The following is a 13576-nucleotide window of genomic DNA, read 5'->3' as shown; positions in this document are numbered from 1 at the left end:
CCAAAATCCCAACATTAATCACGGTTAAGCTCACTCCTGTTTCTCACAGTAATTCTTTTTCCTTCTGGGAAGGCTGGAAGCCTTCCTCATGCTCAGCTTTGTCCCCCTGTTCATGGGGTTGAGGCAGGTGATTTTTAGGCCACCATAGAGATGGTGTTGGGGACTACAGGCGTTTCTAGAGCGTGGTTTCCTTGAGCAGGGTGAGGAATCTGGCTGGCTCTCTTCGTGGCTATATGGGCCAGTTCCCAGGTGCCCCGTGTGCCTCTGCACTCTGCAGTCAGTCAGGGGTGGACCTTGTCCTGGGCCACAGTGGGCAGTAAAGAAGGAACAGATGGACTAGACACTGAGGCTGAGAAAAGACCAGCAGACAGCAAAGACTGCCTCTACCTTCCTCTGGGGAATAAAATTTGGGACCCAAGGACAAACTGGGGCAGTTGCTCTGCAAGCCACTTAGTGTTGTGGGATGTACCTATCACCAGTGACCTTGACAGCTGCTCCCAGCCTGTCATTCTTCCAGCATCTTCTGGAATGATCTTAGAACAGTCTGTCCCATTGCAGTGTCCATTGGCCACGGAAACCAGAGAGGAGAATTTCGCTGGCTGAGCCTTTCCTTTTTCCAAGGCTACTGTTATTATATCCTCCTACCTCTGATGCTCCCCCTACAGCAGGGGCCCCATCTCGTCATGGGCAGGCATTCTTTGTGCAAAGAGATGGCATCTCTCCCGCTGTGAGATCCTTCACTGCCTGGCCTGGCCACCAGCCACAGCTGCCTGCGGCCCAAGCACTTTCCGGGCCGTTTCCAGCAAAGGGGTTCCTCTCCTTCCACCGAGTGGACGGCTCAGCTCTGAGCCACTCCTCCCACGGCTTGGTCCAGTCTACTTCGAATCTCCAAGAAAGTCTTCCTGTCTTGCAGTTCACTGACATCCTTCCCATTCTCCAGTGCTGCTACAGAGCTTTTCCTTCTTTGTATATTTATTTGATTGTTGCGGTGGGAGTTTCGGAGAGAAAAGCAAACCTTTCGGCTCAAGTCACTGTCCTGAAGCCAGAATCCATCTCGGGAAAATCTTAGATGGAAGCAGTCTCAGGTTCTGCGAACGTGCCTGGGGGAGGGAGCACCTCTCCGTGTTAGGTGTCCCTCGGCCTCGTGCTCTGTGGAAGACAGCTAGGGGACCACTGGCCTTGAGGATTCTGTCTGCTGTGAAGAAGCTCTGGGTTTGTTTCCAGCCCCTGCTTCAAGCTCCCGTGGCAGAAAGCAAGACGTGAGTTCAAGTAAGGCCGGGAGAGAATAAAAGCTGTGTGCTTACTTTCCTCGATCAGGGATAGATTATTTTTAGTGTGTGCTTTCAGTTCCTTGGACCCAACGGTCTTGGGGTCGTCTTTAAATTCCCCCTTATTCTCTTGTTCCCATATCGAATCCATCAGTAAATCTACTGGTGTGTCCTGCAAAACGCATCCAGGACCAGCACGTGTCTCTGCCTCCACCACTCTCTACCAGATCCCAGCCACCGACCTCTCCCACGTGCCTCGTGGAAATAGCCTCGTACCCCCTCCAGCCTTCTTCCACACAGCAGTGCCCACCCCCTGCTCCTCCCACCACCGCCCTCCTGTCCTTTCCTCGCCAGATTTCTTTCTCCATAGCCCTGAGCACATCACACATTCTTGTTGGTTCATTGTCCGTCCCTGCTTCAGGAAGGTAAGCACCTAGCAGAAAAGACCTCGATCCCTTTGTTGGATCCCTCGATCCAATGCCCAGAATAGCCTCTGGAGTTTAGTAAGTGCCTAGAAAGGGCTCAGTGAGTACCTCAGTGTTGAATGACTTTCTGTGCCCTGACTATAAATGTCATGAGAAAACCCATGTGTCATGAAGTTCTAGTTGCTTTCAAAACGCACAAATGACAAAGCAAGTTATACAAAGATCTTTGTCTAAAGAACTATGTGTATTTTAACAAGTTCTGTGTACATTTTGGAGACCTTTCTTTTCCTTTTTTTTAGGGTATCCTTGCAAGTACTTTGGTTTAAATTCTGCTTAATGGCAGCCCGGTTATTTGGGGGCACGAATGGGATTGGGTTTCTAAATCCTAAGACATTTCACTTATTTGCTTCCAGATGGAGAGCATCCGAGCTTATCAAGAGCCTGCCTGCTTCTGACCTGCCCCAGGTCAGGGCCAAGGTTGCAGCCATGGAAATGCTGAAGGGTCAGAGGGCTGACCTTGGGCTCCAGAGGGCCTGGGAGGGCAACTATCTTGCTTCGGTACGTACGGGAGAGCAAACCAGAATCTGATCCTCCCTTTACTGAGAAAGGGAAGAATTTTTCTCCAAAACTTCGTGGGAAGAATAAGATCCCTACAGAAACTAAACTGCTATGGGCGATACTGAACTGAAAGATTTTGTTGCTTCTAACTGTGTGGTGTTTGATGTTTCCCTTGCTTTAAAAAGGGCTGTCTGCCGCTCCACGCCATAGGTACAAGGCAGACTCCCAAACCAATTTTTGAGCATTTGAACCTTCCCTTGCATAATTCAGCAGCTGTTTTTAATTACCACCTTTATATTAACTATTCCTAGAGCTGCATTTCATCCTCCCTCCCATTACATATTTTAAAAATTTTATAGGCCCTTCGGTGGCGTTAACACCCCCTGTGGCAGCCGGGCACCTGGGGTGAGAGATAAAAGTACGCATGCCGAGAATGGTCTGAGCGGGGCTGGAAAGCCAGGCCACCAAGAGATTGCCTTTTCCTCCAAATTGCTAAGCAGATTCTTTTCATCACGTTCCCCTTTTCTTTCAGAAGCCAGATACACCTCAGACCTCAGGCACCTTTGTCCCCGTCGCAAACGAGCTGAAACGGAAGGACAAATACATGAACGTACTCTTTTCCTGTCACGTCCGTAAGGTGAGGCGGGCTGGGGCAGCCCCCCTTCCAGGGGAGACGGGGCTGGGTTCAGAGGCCCTTACATCGCCGTGACGGCAGTAAAACAGGACCGCAGCGACAGCCCCAGCTCTGCCGACACTGAGTGCCACCCACCCGTGCTGGGGTCAGGGTGCGGTGGCCAAGGTGACTATGGCTGTGCGGGTAGGAAGTGGACATTTTTGGTTTTGGGGGGGTTCCTCCCTGTATTCCAACATTGGTAACTTTATGGCTCACCTGTCTTTTCCCAGCACGTACTGGTCTGCCTTGTAGCTCATGGTCATTCAGTACTTCTTGTACATGTTTGATAGCTATTTTAAAGGTGGGGAAGGAGGGAGGAAGAACAGAGTCTAGAAAAGGGAGGACAGAGAATTTGGGTGGCGGGGGAGGGCGAGTTACACATGCTGTGAATCTAGTCGTTGTTTATCTGAGGCAAGACGTGTGTGTGGACTGTTACTTGCCTGCAGATGGTGTCCGTGGGGCTAGTGAAGTGTGGAAGTCGGAGAGGGGAAGGCAGGAGACATGGTCGGTTTTTCAAAACTTCAAAATGCTTTTCACAAAATAGGAAGTTGCAATGATTAATTTTTTAAAAAGCATTTTGTGAAAATTAGGCAGATAAGTTTCCAAATATTAATGAAACGGGTGAATTTCTGGGGTGTCCGAGTGGCTCAGTTGGTTAAGCATCCAACTCTTGATTTCAGCTCGGGTCATGATCTCTAAGGGTCCTGGGATTGAGCCCCGCATTGGGCTCCACACTCAGCGGGGAATCTGCTTGGCATTCTCTCTCTCCCTCTCCCCCTCCTGCTCTCTCTTTCTCTCACTCTAAGATAAATACAGAAATCTTTAACAAAATTTCCTAGATTGACCCCAGAAGAAATATTGACATAAATATGCCAGTATCCAAAGTAGGAATGAAGAAAATGATAAAAGATTTACCTCGAAAACAAAAGCCCAAGTGTGGGTGACTTGGGGTGTTTTGTTTTGAATATTGAAAAAGTACACAATTGCTGTATTATTCAGATCAAAATAATGAAATATTTTTCCACTGTAATAGGCAAACTTTAACACATTGTTAACCAGTGTTTGCACGAAATTTAGGGAAACACTGTTGATAAGATACAGCCCTTTTGAGTGAACAGTTTGGCAAGAGCTACCAAAATTTTAAATGCCCAGACCACTTAATCTAGGAATTCCAGAACTCAGGATTTATGCTACGATATATTCACACATACATCCAAAGATGTAGTTTTGTACATTGTAATAGCCAAAAAACTGGAAAAAAATACCATTAATATATGATGAGATTAGTAGATAATTGTGTTTGTGCCCAGTAAAATACAACATAGCTATAAAATGAGCAAAAGGAGGAAATATGTTAAAAAAATACAAACTAAAAGGACAGAATCTATGAAACAATGGTTCTTCCGTCACTGCACATCAAGATCTGAGAAACAGACAAGTGAGCCCTACAGACAGCTGATTGACTTCCTGGAGAAACATTCTAGTCTCTGGTGGGATTGGGGGAGCACAGGTGGATCTTAATGGACTCCCTGACAGAAACAAGAGGGCTGAGCCGGGAGACACTAGGGCAGCTAGAGTTTGCAGAGGAGAGTGCCAAAGAAGAGCAAGCTGCACAGAGAGTATGGAGAGACCTCTGGATAGCCTCAAGGGGTCCGCGACAGGTATTTGCCTGAGCTGAGCACGACTCAACGTGTGTGCGTGTGAGGAAACTGCCCAAGGCTAGAGCAAGAACCACCCCAGAGGGTAAGCGGCAACCAGAACCAAGTACTCACAGGTAGTACCTGCTCCCACCAGCCATGGGAAACACTCGTGATTCATGGGATGCTTGGTAGAGTATGGACAGTACAGGTCATGGGGAGGAATTAGCCCTTGACTAAACACTGCCCTAATCCCACCCAGCAAATCTTGAAAACATGACTTGAAAGAATCAGACTCTTTCCAAGCAACCTAACAGTGTCCCAGAACAGTGTTCAGAGGTACACCCAAGAATGTGAACTCACCAGCACCCAAAAGAGAAGATTCAGAATGCATGACATTGGATCCAAAATTACCAGGCCTACAAAAGCAGCAGGAGACTCTAACCTATAGTGAGAAGAAAAGTCAGTCATTCAAAAGGATCCAGGACTGACGTAGATTATAGAATTAAAAGACAAGGTCACTAAAATAATTGTTACGTGTATGTTATGGATAGAGATGGAAAACACAGCGTCTCAGATTTTTTTTAATATACTTGATGAGATTAAAAGCAGTTTAGATGCTGCAGAAGAAAGATTAGTAAACTTGAAGAAAGAACAATAAAACTACCTTGAATAAAACACACAGAGCAAAGGGGGGAAGATGCAACCACCCTAAAAAAAGAAGAGCAAAATATTGGGGCCCTATGAGCCGATGTCCAGTAGCCCAATATATGGGCACGTGGAGCCCCGAGTGGAGGGAAGAGAAGGGGGGAATTCAAAATATTTGAAGAAATAATGGCTGAAATTTTTCCAAATTCAATGAAAACTGCAAACTCTTAGACCCAAGGAACTCAACAAACCTCAAACACGAGAGACAGGAAGAACACTGTACGGAGGCACAACATGATCAAATCCCTTAAATGCAGCAGTAAAGAAAAAAAATAGAGAGGAGAAAGGTGAGAATGCATCAGACTTCTTGTCAGAAATAGGGCAAGCAGGAAGACAGTGGGGCAACAGCTTTAAAACTTCTTTTACTGAAGGAAAAGAACAGCTGTCAACCTACAATTCTGCACCCAGCAAATATAGCTTTTAAAAACCAAAGCGAAATAAAGACGTCTTTGAGCATATCCAAAAATACGCACTACAGGAAATGCTGGAGAATGGCCTTCAGACGGAAGGAAAGTGGTTCCAGATGGTGATGTGGGCATAACCAAGGAATGAGGAGCACGGAGAATGGTGGCCTCATGTGTAAGTACATAATATTTTTCTTATTATTTAAATCTCTCAAAACGATAATTGAGCATACGACAACACTCACAGCAGCATTCACGGTAGTTAAAGATGGAAACAACACAAATGTGCATGGACAGATGAATACAGAAGACATATATCCGGGGCACCTGGGTTGTTCAGTCAGTTAAAGCCTGTGACTCTTGATTTCAGCTCAGGTTGTGAGCTTAGGGTCATGAGATGGAGCCCCCCGTCAGGCTCTGTGCTAGGTTTGGAGCCTGGTTGGGATTCTTGGAAGAAAGGGAGGGAGGGATGGTGGGAGGGAGGAAGGAAGGAAAAGGAAGAGAGAAAAGAAGGAAAAAGACAAAAAGAAAGAAAGAAAGAGGGAGGGAAGGAAGAAAAGGGAGGGAGGGAGGGAAAGAGAGAAAGAAAGGGAGAGAGAGAAAGGAAGGAAGGGAAGGAAGGAAAAAAGGGAAGAAGGAAGGAAGGAAGGACATGTGTATCCAGGCAATGGGAAACTTATTAAGCATAAAGAGGAAGGAAGTACATGCCTACAGCATGGATGACCTTGAAGATATCATCTAGGTGAATAAGACACAAAGACAAAAACTATGTGATTCCACTTACATGAAGTACTACATTAGTCCATTAACGGAGAAAGAACATAGAATGTTGGTGACCAGGGGCAGGGTATTCAAACATTCTAAGGAAGAGGAGATCACCTCTATATAATGTAGACTAAGAAAATAGAGAGTAGCTTTAAAAAAAAAATCAGAATGAAGTAGGAAAGCTTGCTGGCGGTTGGGTGGTTAACCAAGTGGAGTCTAATTCTGAACTCATAGATCCAGAAGCTCTTTTATAGCGGACCTGGAGGTGATCAGATCATCAAGAGTGGCTCTTGTGGGCCAGAATCAGACATAAAATAGTGTATGAGCCGCAGTGTCAATGTGTGAATTCCACAAAGGAACATACCATGCTAGTGGATTCTCATATCTACTCTCTAGGGTACTTCCTTTCTAGTATCAAGCTATGTGGGAAGTCACGTTAGTAATAAGAACAATCGAAGAGTGTCGAGTGGTTTTGAGAATTATGTCATCTGCTTTGGAAAACCCTGATGCCTCTGATTCTGTCTTTCCAGTGGTGACAATGTGATGTCTGACCGCCTGTTTCTCCCTGGGTCCTACTGGATAAAGGCCGAAAATTCTTAGTCATGCTCCTGTGCTTCCAAAGTCAATAAAAAATAATATTTCTTCACACTATAGCTTAGTTTTTTTTTTAATTTGAGTATAGTTGACACATAATGTTACATTAAAGTACAACGTAGTGATTCAGCAGCTCTATACATTACACTGTGCTCACTGATGACAGCTACCACCTGTCATCATACCATACTATTACAACATCATTGACTGTATTTCCATGTCGTCCCTTTTATTCCCACGACGACTTCTCTCCATAACTGGAAGCCTGTTTCTCCCACGCCCCTCCACCCCTTCCCTCTGGCAACCATGAGTTTGGGGTTTTTTCTCTGCATTGACAGGTCCTATTCTGCTTTTTGTGTATTTATTTGTTTTTTAAATCCCACATATGAGTGAAATCATCGGCAGTTGTCTTTCTCAGTCTGACTTATCTCACGTCGCATAATACCCTCTGCATTCATCTATGTTGTTGCAAATGGCAAGATCTCATTGTTTTTATGGCTGCGTGATGTTCTCTGTGTGTGTGTGTGTGTGTGTGTGTGTGTGTATAACACATCTTCCTTATCCGTTTATTGATGGACACTTAAATTGCTTCCATATTTTGATTGTTGTAAATAATACTACAATAAACATAAGGGTGCAAATATCTTTTTAAATTAGTATTCTCATTTCCTTTGGGTAAATACCCACCCAGTAGTAGAATTATTGGACCATATGGTATTTCTATTTTTAATTTTTTGAGACACATAATGTTTTCCGCAGTGGCTGCACCAAATTACATTCCCGCCAACAGTGCGTGAGGGTTCCTTCTCCACATCCTCACCAGTATTTGTTTTTTCTTGTCTTTGATTCTTTTTTTTTTAAGATTTTATTTATTCATTTGACAGAGATCACAAGTAGGCAGAGAGGAGGGGGGGAAAGCAGGCTTCCCGCTGAGTGGGGAGCCCGATGCGGGGCTCAAACCCAGGACCCTGGGATCATGACCTGAGCTGAAGGCAGAGGCTTTAACCCACTGAGCCACCCAGGCGCCCCTCTTGTCTTTGATTCTAACCACTCTGACAGGTGTGAGGGGATAGCTCATTGTGGTCCTGATTTGCACGTCCCTGATGATGAGTGCTGTGAGCGTCTTTTCACAGGCCTGCTGGCCATCAGCACATCTTTGGCAAAATGTCTATACGGGTCTTCTGTCCATTTTCCAGTCAGATTGTTTGGGGGTTTTGGTGTTGTCTTTAATGTCTTTCCTAGAAATTATTTAATCCCAAGCATGTGCCAAGGTAAACTTGACATGATTTCAGTAAGGCCTCCTTCTTTATGCTTTGATTCTTTTGAGAACAACCACCTTCTATTAACTACAGTTATAAAATGTCCTTTAAGGTTGGAGACTTCTGCAAATAGCTACACTAGCCCAGAATGTGTTTTCTGTTGGTCTGACTCTTCAGGGGACCTTTAGCTCTGACCCCCTGTGGTGTTGACTAAAACTATAAATAGATCGCCAGAAGGATCTGGGCAAGAGCCAGGTGATGGGGAGTTTTCTTTGGTTGAGGATTTTAGCATGGTTCACGGAAGAAATAAGATGAGATCTCTTCTAACACTGAGTCTGTGATCCAGTTTTTTTATTACCGTATGAGTTTATGAGAAAGAAAAGGTGTTCCTATGCCATCATTATTTTAATTAAATTTGAATTTACAAATTGATGTGTGTTTGTTAAAATTTTCTCTTTGCCACTTCGATTCTGCTGTAACGCAGCTTAAAGCTCCTTCTTTGGGACAGGATGTCGTTCCCACTCAATCTGTTTTAAGGATGATTTGGGTTGCTAAGCACAAGCTAGGGGTGTGTGACCTGTTCTCATTAGAAATTATGTTTTTATATAAAAAGGAATGTAGTATTTCTAAACAGCCCTTCAGTAAAATGGCTGCTTTGAGGTTTTTGCCTTTGGTTTCCAAGCTAACTCATGGACAGATCACAAAAAAGAAAGTACTCTCCACTTTTACCATTGTGGCAGGCGATTGTTTTTGACTCTTGTGTGACCTCGCGAAATTAGGCAAAGCGCTTTTCTTTTTTCATACTCTCGGGCAACACACCTCTATTTCTTAGGTGATTTGGCCAAAGATGAGGAGCACGACTGTTGCTTATGACCCACGTTCCACTCTAGATGCCCTCTCGTCCCCCAGCTTTAACATGCATACAAATGATTAGTGTCCTCCCCCATGCGTTTCAGAAACCAGTGTGCTGTTGGATTTATTCATGTGTTTATAAAAAGGTTGCCTTGTATCATCTGTGGGAAATGCTGGGTAAAGCAATCCAATATGTTCTTTAAGTGCAGAATGCTCAGAGCCTCTAATACATTCATGGGTTATGAGTATCTTAGGGGAGGCTGTGGTTTGCAAGGTTCCTCCAACCAACCTGACTTGGAACCCTTTCTCTCACAAAGCATCTCATGAGGCTGGGGTTGTGCAGAACAACTTAGAAAAATGCTAACGCAGGAGCTCTACAGTCACCTTGTTTCGAGCCCTCTGACAAGGGCCAAATCCCTCTTATGGCCAAAATCATTGCTATGTGAGGTAGATAATCACTGCCAAGAGCAGTCATTAGTTTCCCACATACATTCTACTTTACTCTTAATTACAGATACCATTTTTGTCAAGTTGAAGACTGAAAAATATGCTTTGGTTACAAAAGCAGTGTTTGCCAAATTGACAGATCTCTAAAACTATGAGGCAGAGGGGAGAAGACTGTTGCAAACCTACATTTTAGTTTGCGCTCCTACCTACAGCAGCATACCCTGCTGTGTCCTGCCTTACCTACCCTAATTTAGTTAGCTGTACAACCAGCAAAGGCAACAGTGCGTTCCAATTAGTCTCTAACTTCTTCGTTTGCATCTTGAAAATATAATCTGGGGAGCGGGGGAGGGGGAAATATTATCACAGGTTCGCCTTCTGTTTTGCTTAGGGGAGGGTTTATAGTGTTCTTTGTTGTTTTGCTTTGCTTTTCCCTCTAATCACTGAGAGATAGGACTTTATAGTTGTTCAGAAATGTTTTTGTGCTCAGTTGTTTTGTTTTTTTTTTAAGATATTTGTTTTTTATTTGACAGAGAGAGAGATCACAAGTAGGCAGAGAGGCAGGGGGTAGGGGGGCGCGGGGGTGGCGGGGAAGCAGGCTCCCCACTGAGCAGAGAGCCCGATACAGGGCTCAATCCCAGGACCCTGGGATCATGACCTGAGCCGAAGGCAGAGGCTTAACTCACTGAGCCACCCAGGTACCCCTGTGCTCAGTTTTGATTTAAGTATTACCCAAATCTAAGATTGAAACATCCCAGTTAGCATGTAATTAATTCCTTATTTATAAAATGGCCTGTGGTTAATTCTGCCTATCAGAGAAAGATTTACCTGTAAATTGGGCATTCTCTGACTCTCATAAAGTAGCACTGTACTGAATCACACGTGTATTTTCTCCCAATCCCATTATCTAGATTTATTTTATGTTTATCTTTATATGAAATTATTTTCATGTGTTTGTTTCTTACCTAGCTCAACCCCATCTACTAGTCTCAGATTCTTACTATAACCAAGGGCTTTATATCATTCCTTTAAATATTAGCATTTATACAATGCTTAAAAGTGCACATTGCCATTTTGAGAAAAAAAATCATCAAATTATTTAATTTAAGGAAATGCTTACCAGTATAACTTTTTTTCTAATCAATTGTAGCAATGTGCTGGATTTAAAAAATATAGCAATACCATTTTGAGATGTGTGATTATAGAAAGACCCCTTTTCTCAATGAAAGTGTGAAACTAAGGATTTTATAAGGGTAGTATGACCAATACAGTGTTGCAAGTACAGACACAAAGGTTTCTCCCAGATCCGCTCAAGGCAGTTTCTCTGGCCTGTCCATACTCTGTGTAGAGTATTGTAGTGATGGCTGCTGGCAATGTCTTGCCCTCCAGAAATACAGACTCTGAAGGAAAATATTAACTCATGGAAAAGACTCTTTATGGGATTTTTTAAAAAGTACAAATAAATTTCGACTAGTCCAACCAGAAGAATAAATAATTCCTGATGAGCAATCCATGTGCTTTTAATTTTTCTAAAGATTTTATTTATTTGGGGCGCCTGGGTGGCTCAGTGGGTTAAAGCCTCTGCCTTCGGCTCAGGTCATGATCCCAGAGTCCTGGGATCGAGCCCCACATCGGGTTCTCTGCTCAGCAGGGAGCCTGCTTCCTCCTCTCTCTCTGCCTGTCTCTCTGCCTACTTGTGATCTCTCTCTCTGTAAAATGAATAAAATCTTTTAAAAAAAAAGATTTTATTTATTTTAGAGAGAAAGCACAAGCAGGGGCAGGGCAGAGCGAGAAGCAGGCTTCCCACTGAGCAGGGAGCCTGACACAGAGCTCGATCGCAGGACCCTGGGATCACAACCTGAGCTGAAGGCAGACGCTTAACCGACTGAACCACCCAGGCGCCCCGCAGTACATGTGTTTTCATAGTGCCTGCTCTATGAGGGAGCTTTTTATTGAAGAGATCGCTTCCCGATAGTCTTCCAGCCTCAGAGAGAAGAAAGCAGAATCCCCACTTCCTCTTTCTTCAGTGCAGAAATGGAGGTTTTCTAAGACCACACTGGGCAATGGGGACTTAAGCTATTGAACAAAAGTGCTATCATTTGCCACTTGGGACATTTTTTTCCACACATTATGCAACCTCCCCAGTGTGCTGCCGTGTTTTCCAGTCATCAACACTGATTGGCTCATGTGGGGAGAAGCTCCTCTTGAAATTATCCTGTCAGATTAGAATTGCTTTCAAAACCAACCGATCCGCAAGGGTAGAGTAAGCGCTGTGGGCTGCCCACTTCTGTGCTGGGGGCTGTGAGGGATAAGAAAAAAGCCATCAGATGATAACGACCCTCGGAACTTCCAACCTGGCTAGGAGACAGGATTCCTGTCTGTGAAATAAAAAGGCAGTAAATATGGCTCTGTCCTGGATTTTTGAGATGTTACGGTGTTTTGTTCATGTACTTGTATTGAGGTATAATTTATATACAAGTAGATGCACGGATCTGAAGTATAGAGTTCACGGATTATGATGAGTGTGTACACCCATATAAATCACAACCCTGTCCAGATAGAGAACATTTCCATTACCCTGAAAAGCTCTCTCATGCCCCTTCCCATCCAAGCTCTCCCAGTACCAAGGGCAACCACTCTTCTGACTGCCTTTACCATAAAGTAGTTTTGCTATTTCTTGGTCTTCATTTAAAAAAAAAAGAAAACATACAGTTGAATATGAGATTTTTACTTTGTTTTCAAGTAAATTCCTAAGTTTTATTTCTCACTATTTTGGTAAACTATTTGTAGCTATTTTACAAGGGAAGCAGCTTTTTCATATACTGCCAATCCAGGTAACCTGGATTTTATAGTGGCTGAGTTACTTAGATCTACGTTTGTGAGGTTATAGTAGCTTGTTACAAAATTCGTAAGTAGAATCAGCATCCACTGCCAAACAGAGCTTCAACTACAAGTTTAAAAATACAGTGTTCTACACAACTGTTTTATCAAATGTATTCCTAACATGCATCCATGGCCCCAAAATTACAAGTGTCCTTGTAAAACTTTACAGTTATTAAATGAAAACTTTTGCCCTTTTAGTAAAGAAGTGTAGATACTAACTAAACTTCACAGTGAGAAGGTAGAGACTAAGGATAGATTTAACTTTATTGTCTTGGAATTTATAAACATCAGCAAACCTGCCCTGTCTTTCTTTAAAAAAAAAGGGGGGGGGGGCATTTGGGACAGGATCGAGCATTTTATGTTAGCAAAAGTGCTTAGACAACAGCTTGTCATATGCTTGAGTATCCTGCTTTAAAAGAAAAACCCTGTGCCCTTTGGTTACAATGTTAATTTTCTTGTTTCAGTCTTAACTCCGTATGTATCCTATATATTCACTCTAAACTATGTAATAGAGGGTGAGAGGAAAGGGTAATCGTTTTTTTACTTTAGAAATTTTAGCAGTTTTATAATGAAATGAGAATTTTTTTTAAGATTTTATTTATTTATCTGACAGACAGAGATCACAAGTAGGCAGAGAGGCAGGCAGAGAGAAAGGAGGAAGCAGGCTTCCTGCTGAGCAGAGAGCCCGATGCCGGGCTCGATCCCAGGACCCTGGGATCATGACCTGAGCCGAAAGCAGAGGCTTTAACCCACTGAGCCACCAAGGCGCCCCATGAAATGAGAATTTGAGCATTATCTTAAAATACAGAGAGCTAAAAAGGAGAGTGGAAAATCATAAATCTTTAAGAGAGAGCATAACATGAGGAAACCTGTTAGATAGGAGCAGAGCCCGTAAAGAAATAAAGTTTAAAAAGGAGAATAGTGGGGTGCTTGGCTGGCTTAGTAGAGCATGGGACTCTTAATCTCGGGGTTATAAGTTTGAACCCCGTGTTGGGTGTAGAGATTACTAAAAAAAAAATCTTTAAAATAAAAAAATAAATGAAAAGGAGAATAGTGACAAATAGAAAAACTCTTGAAAGTCAGATAAGGGAATCCTAGGATCTGAG

The 13576-nt window shown here is 43.5% G+C and overlaps 1 protein-coding gene across 3 annotated transcripts in view; it reads left to right on the top strand.

Annotated features, from left to right (window-relative positions):
* The window catches only part of MYO1D (myosin ID), a 339001-nt gene that overhangs the window by 191769 nt on the left and 133656 nt on the right, over positions 1-13576 (top strand). For 2 of the 3 annotated variants that reach the window (XM_080825904.1, XM_080825902.1), the window contains exons 18-19: positions 2107-2251; positions 2784-2888. In XM_080825904.1, coding sequence (XP_080682030.1) covers positions 2107-2251; positions 2784-2888 — 250 coding nt within the window. The remainder of the gene's footprint in view (positions 1-2106; positions 2252-2783; positions 2889-13576) is intronic. The other variant, XM_080825903.1, reaches the window with a different exon arrangement.

This window comes from Martes martes (genome assembly GCF_963455335.1).
Source record: "Martes martes genome assembly, chromosome: 16".
Classification (NCBI taxonomy): domain Eukaryota; kingdom Metazoa; phylum Chordata; class Mammalia; order Carnivora; family Mustelidae; genus Martes; species Martes martes.
The sequence above is the reverse complement of the archived record's forward strand: the minus strand, read 5'-3'. Positions and strand labels throughout refer to the sequence as shown.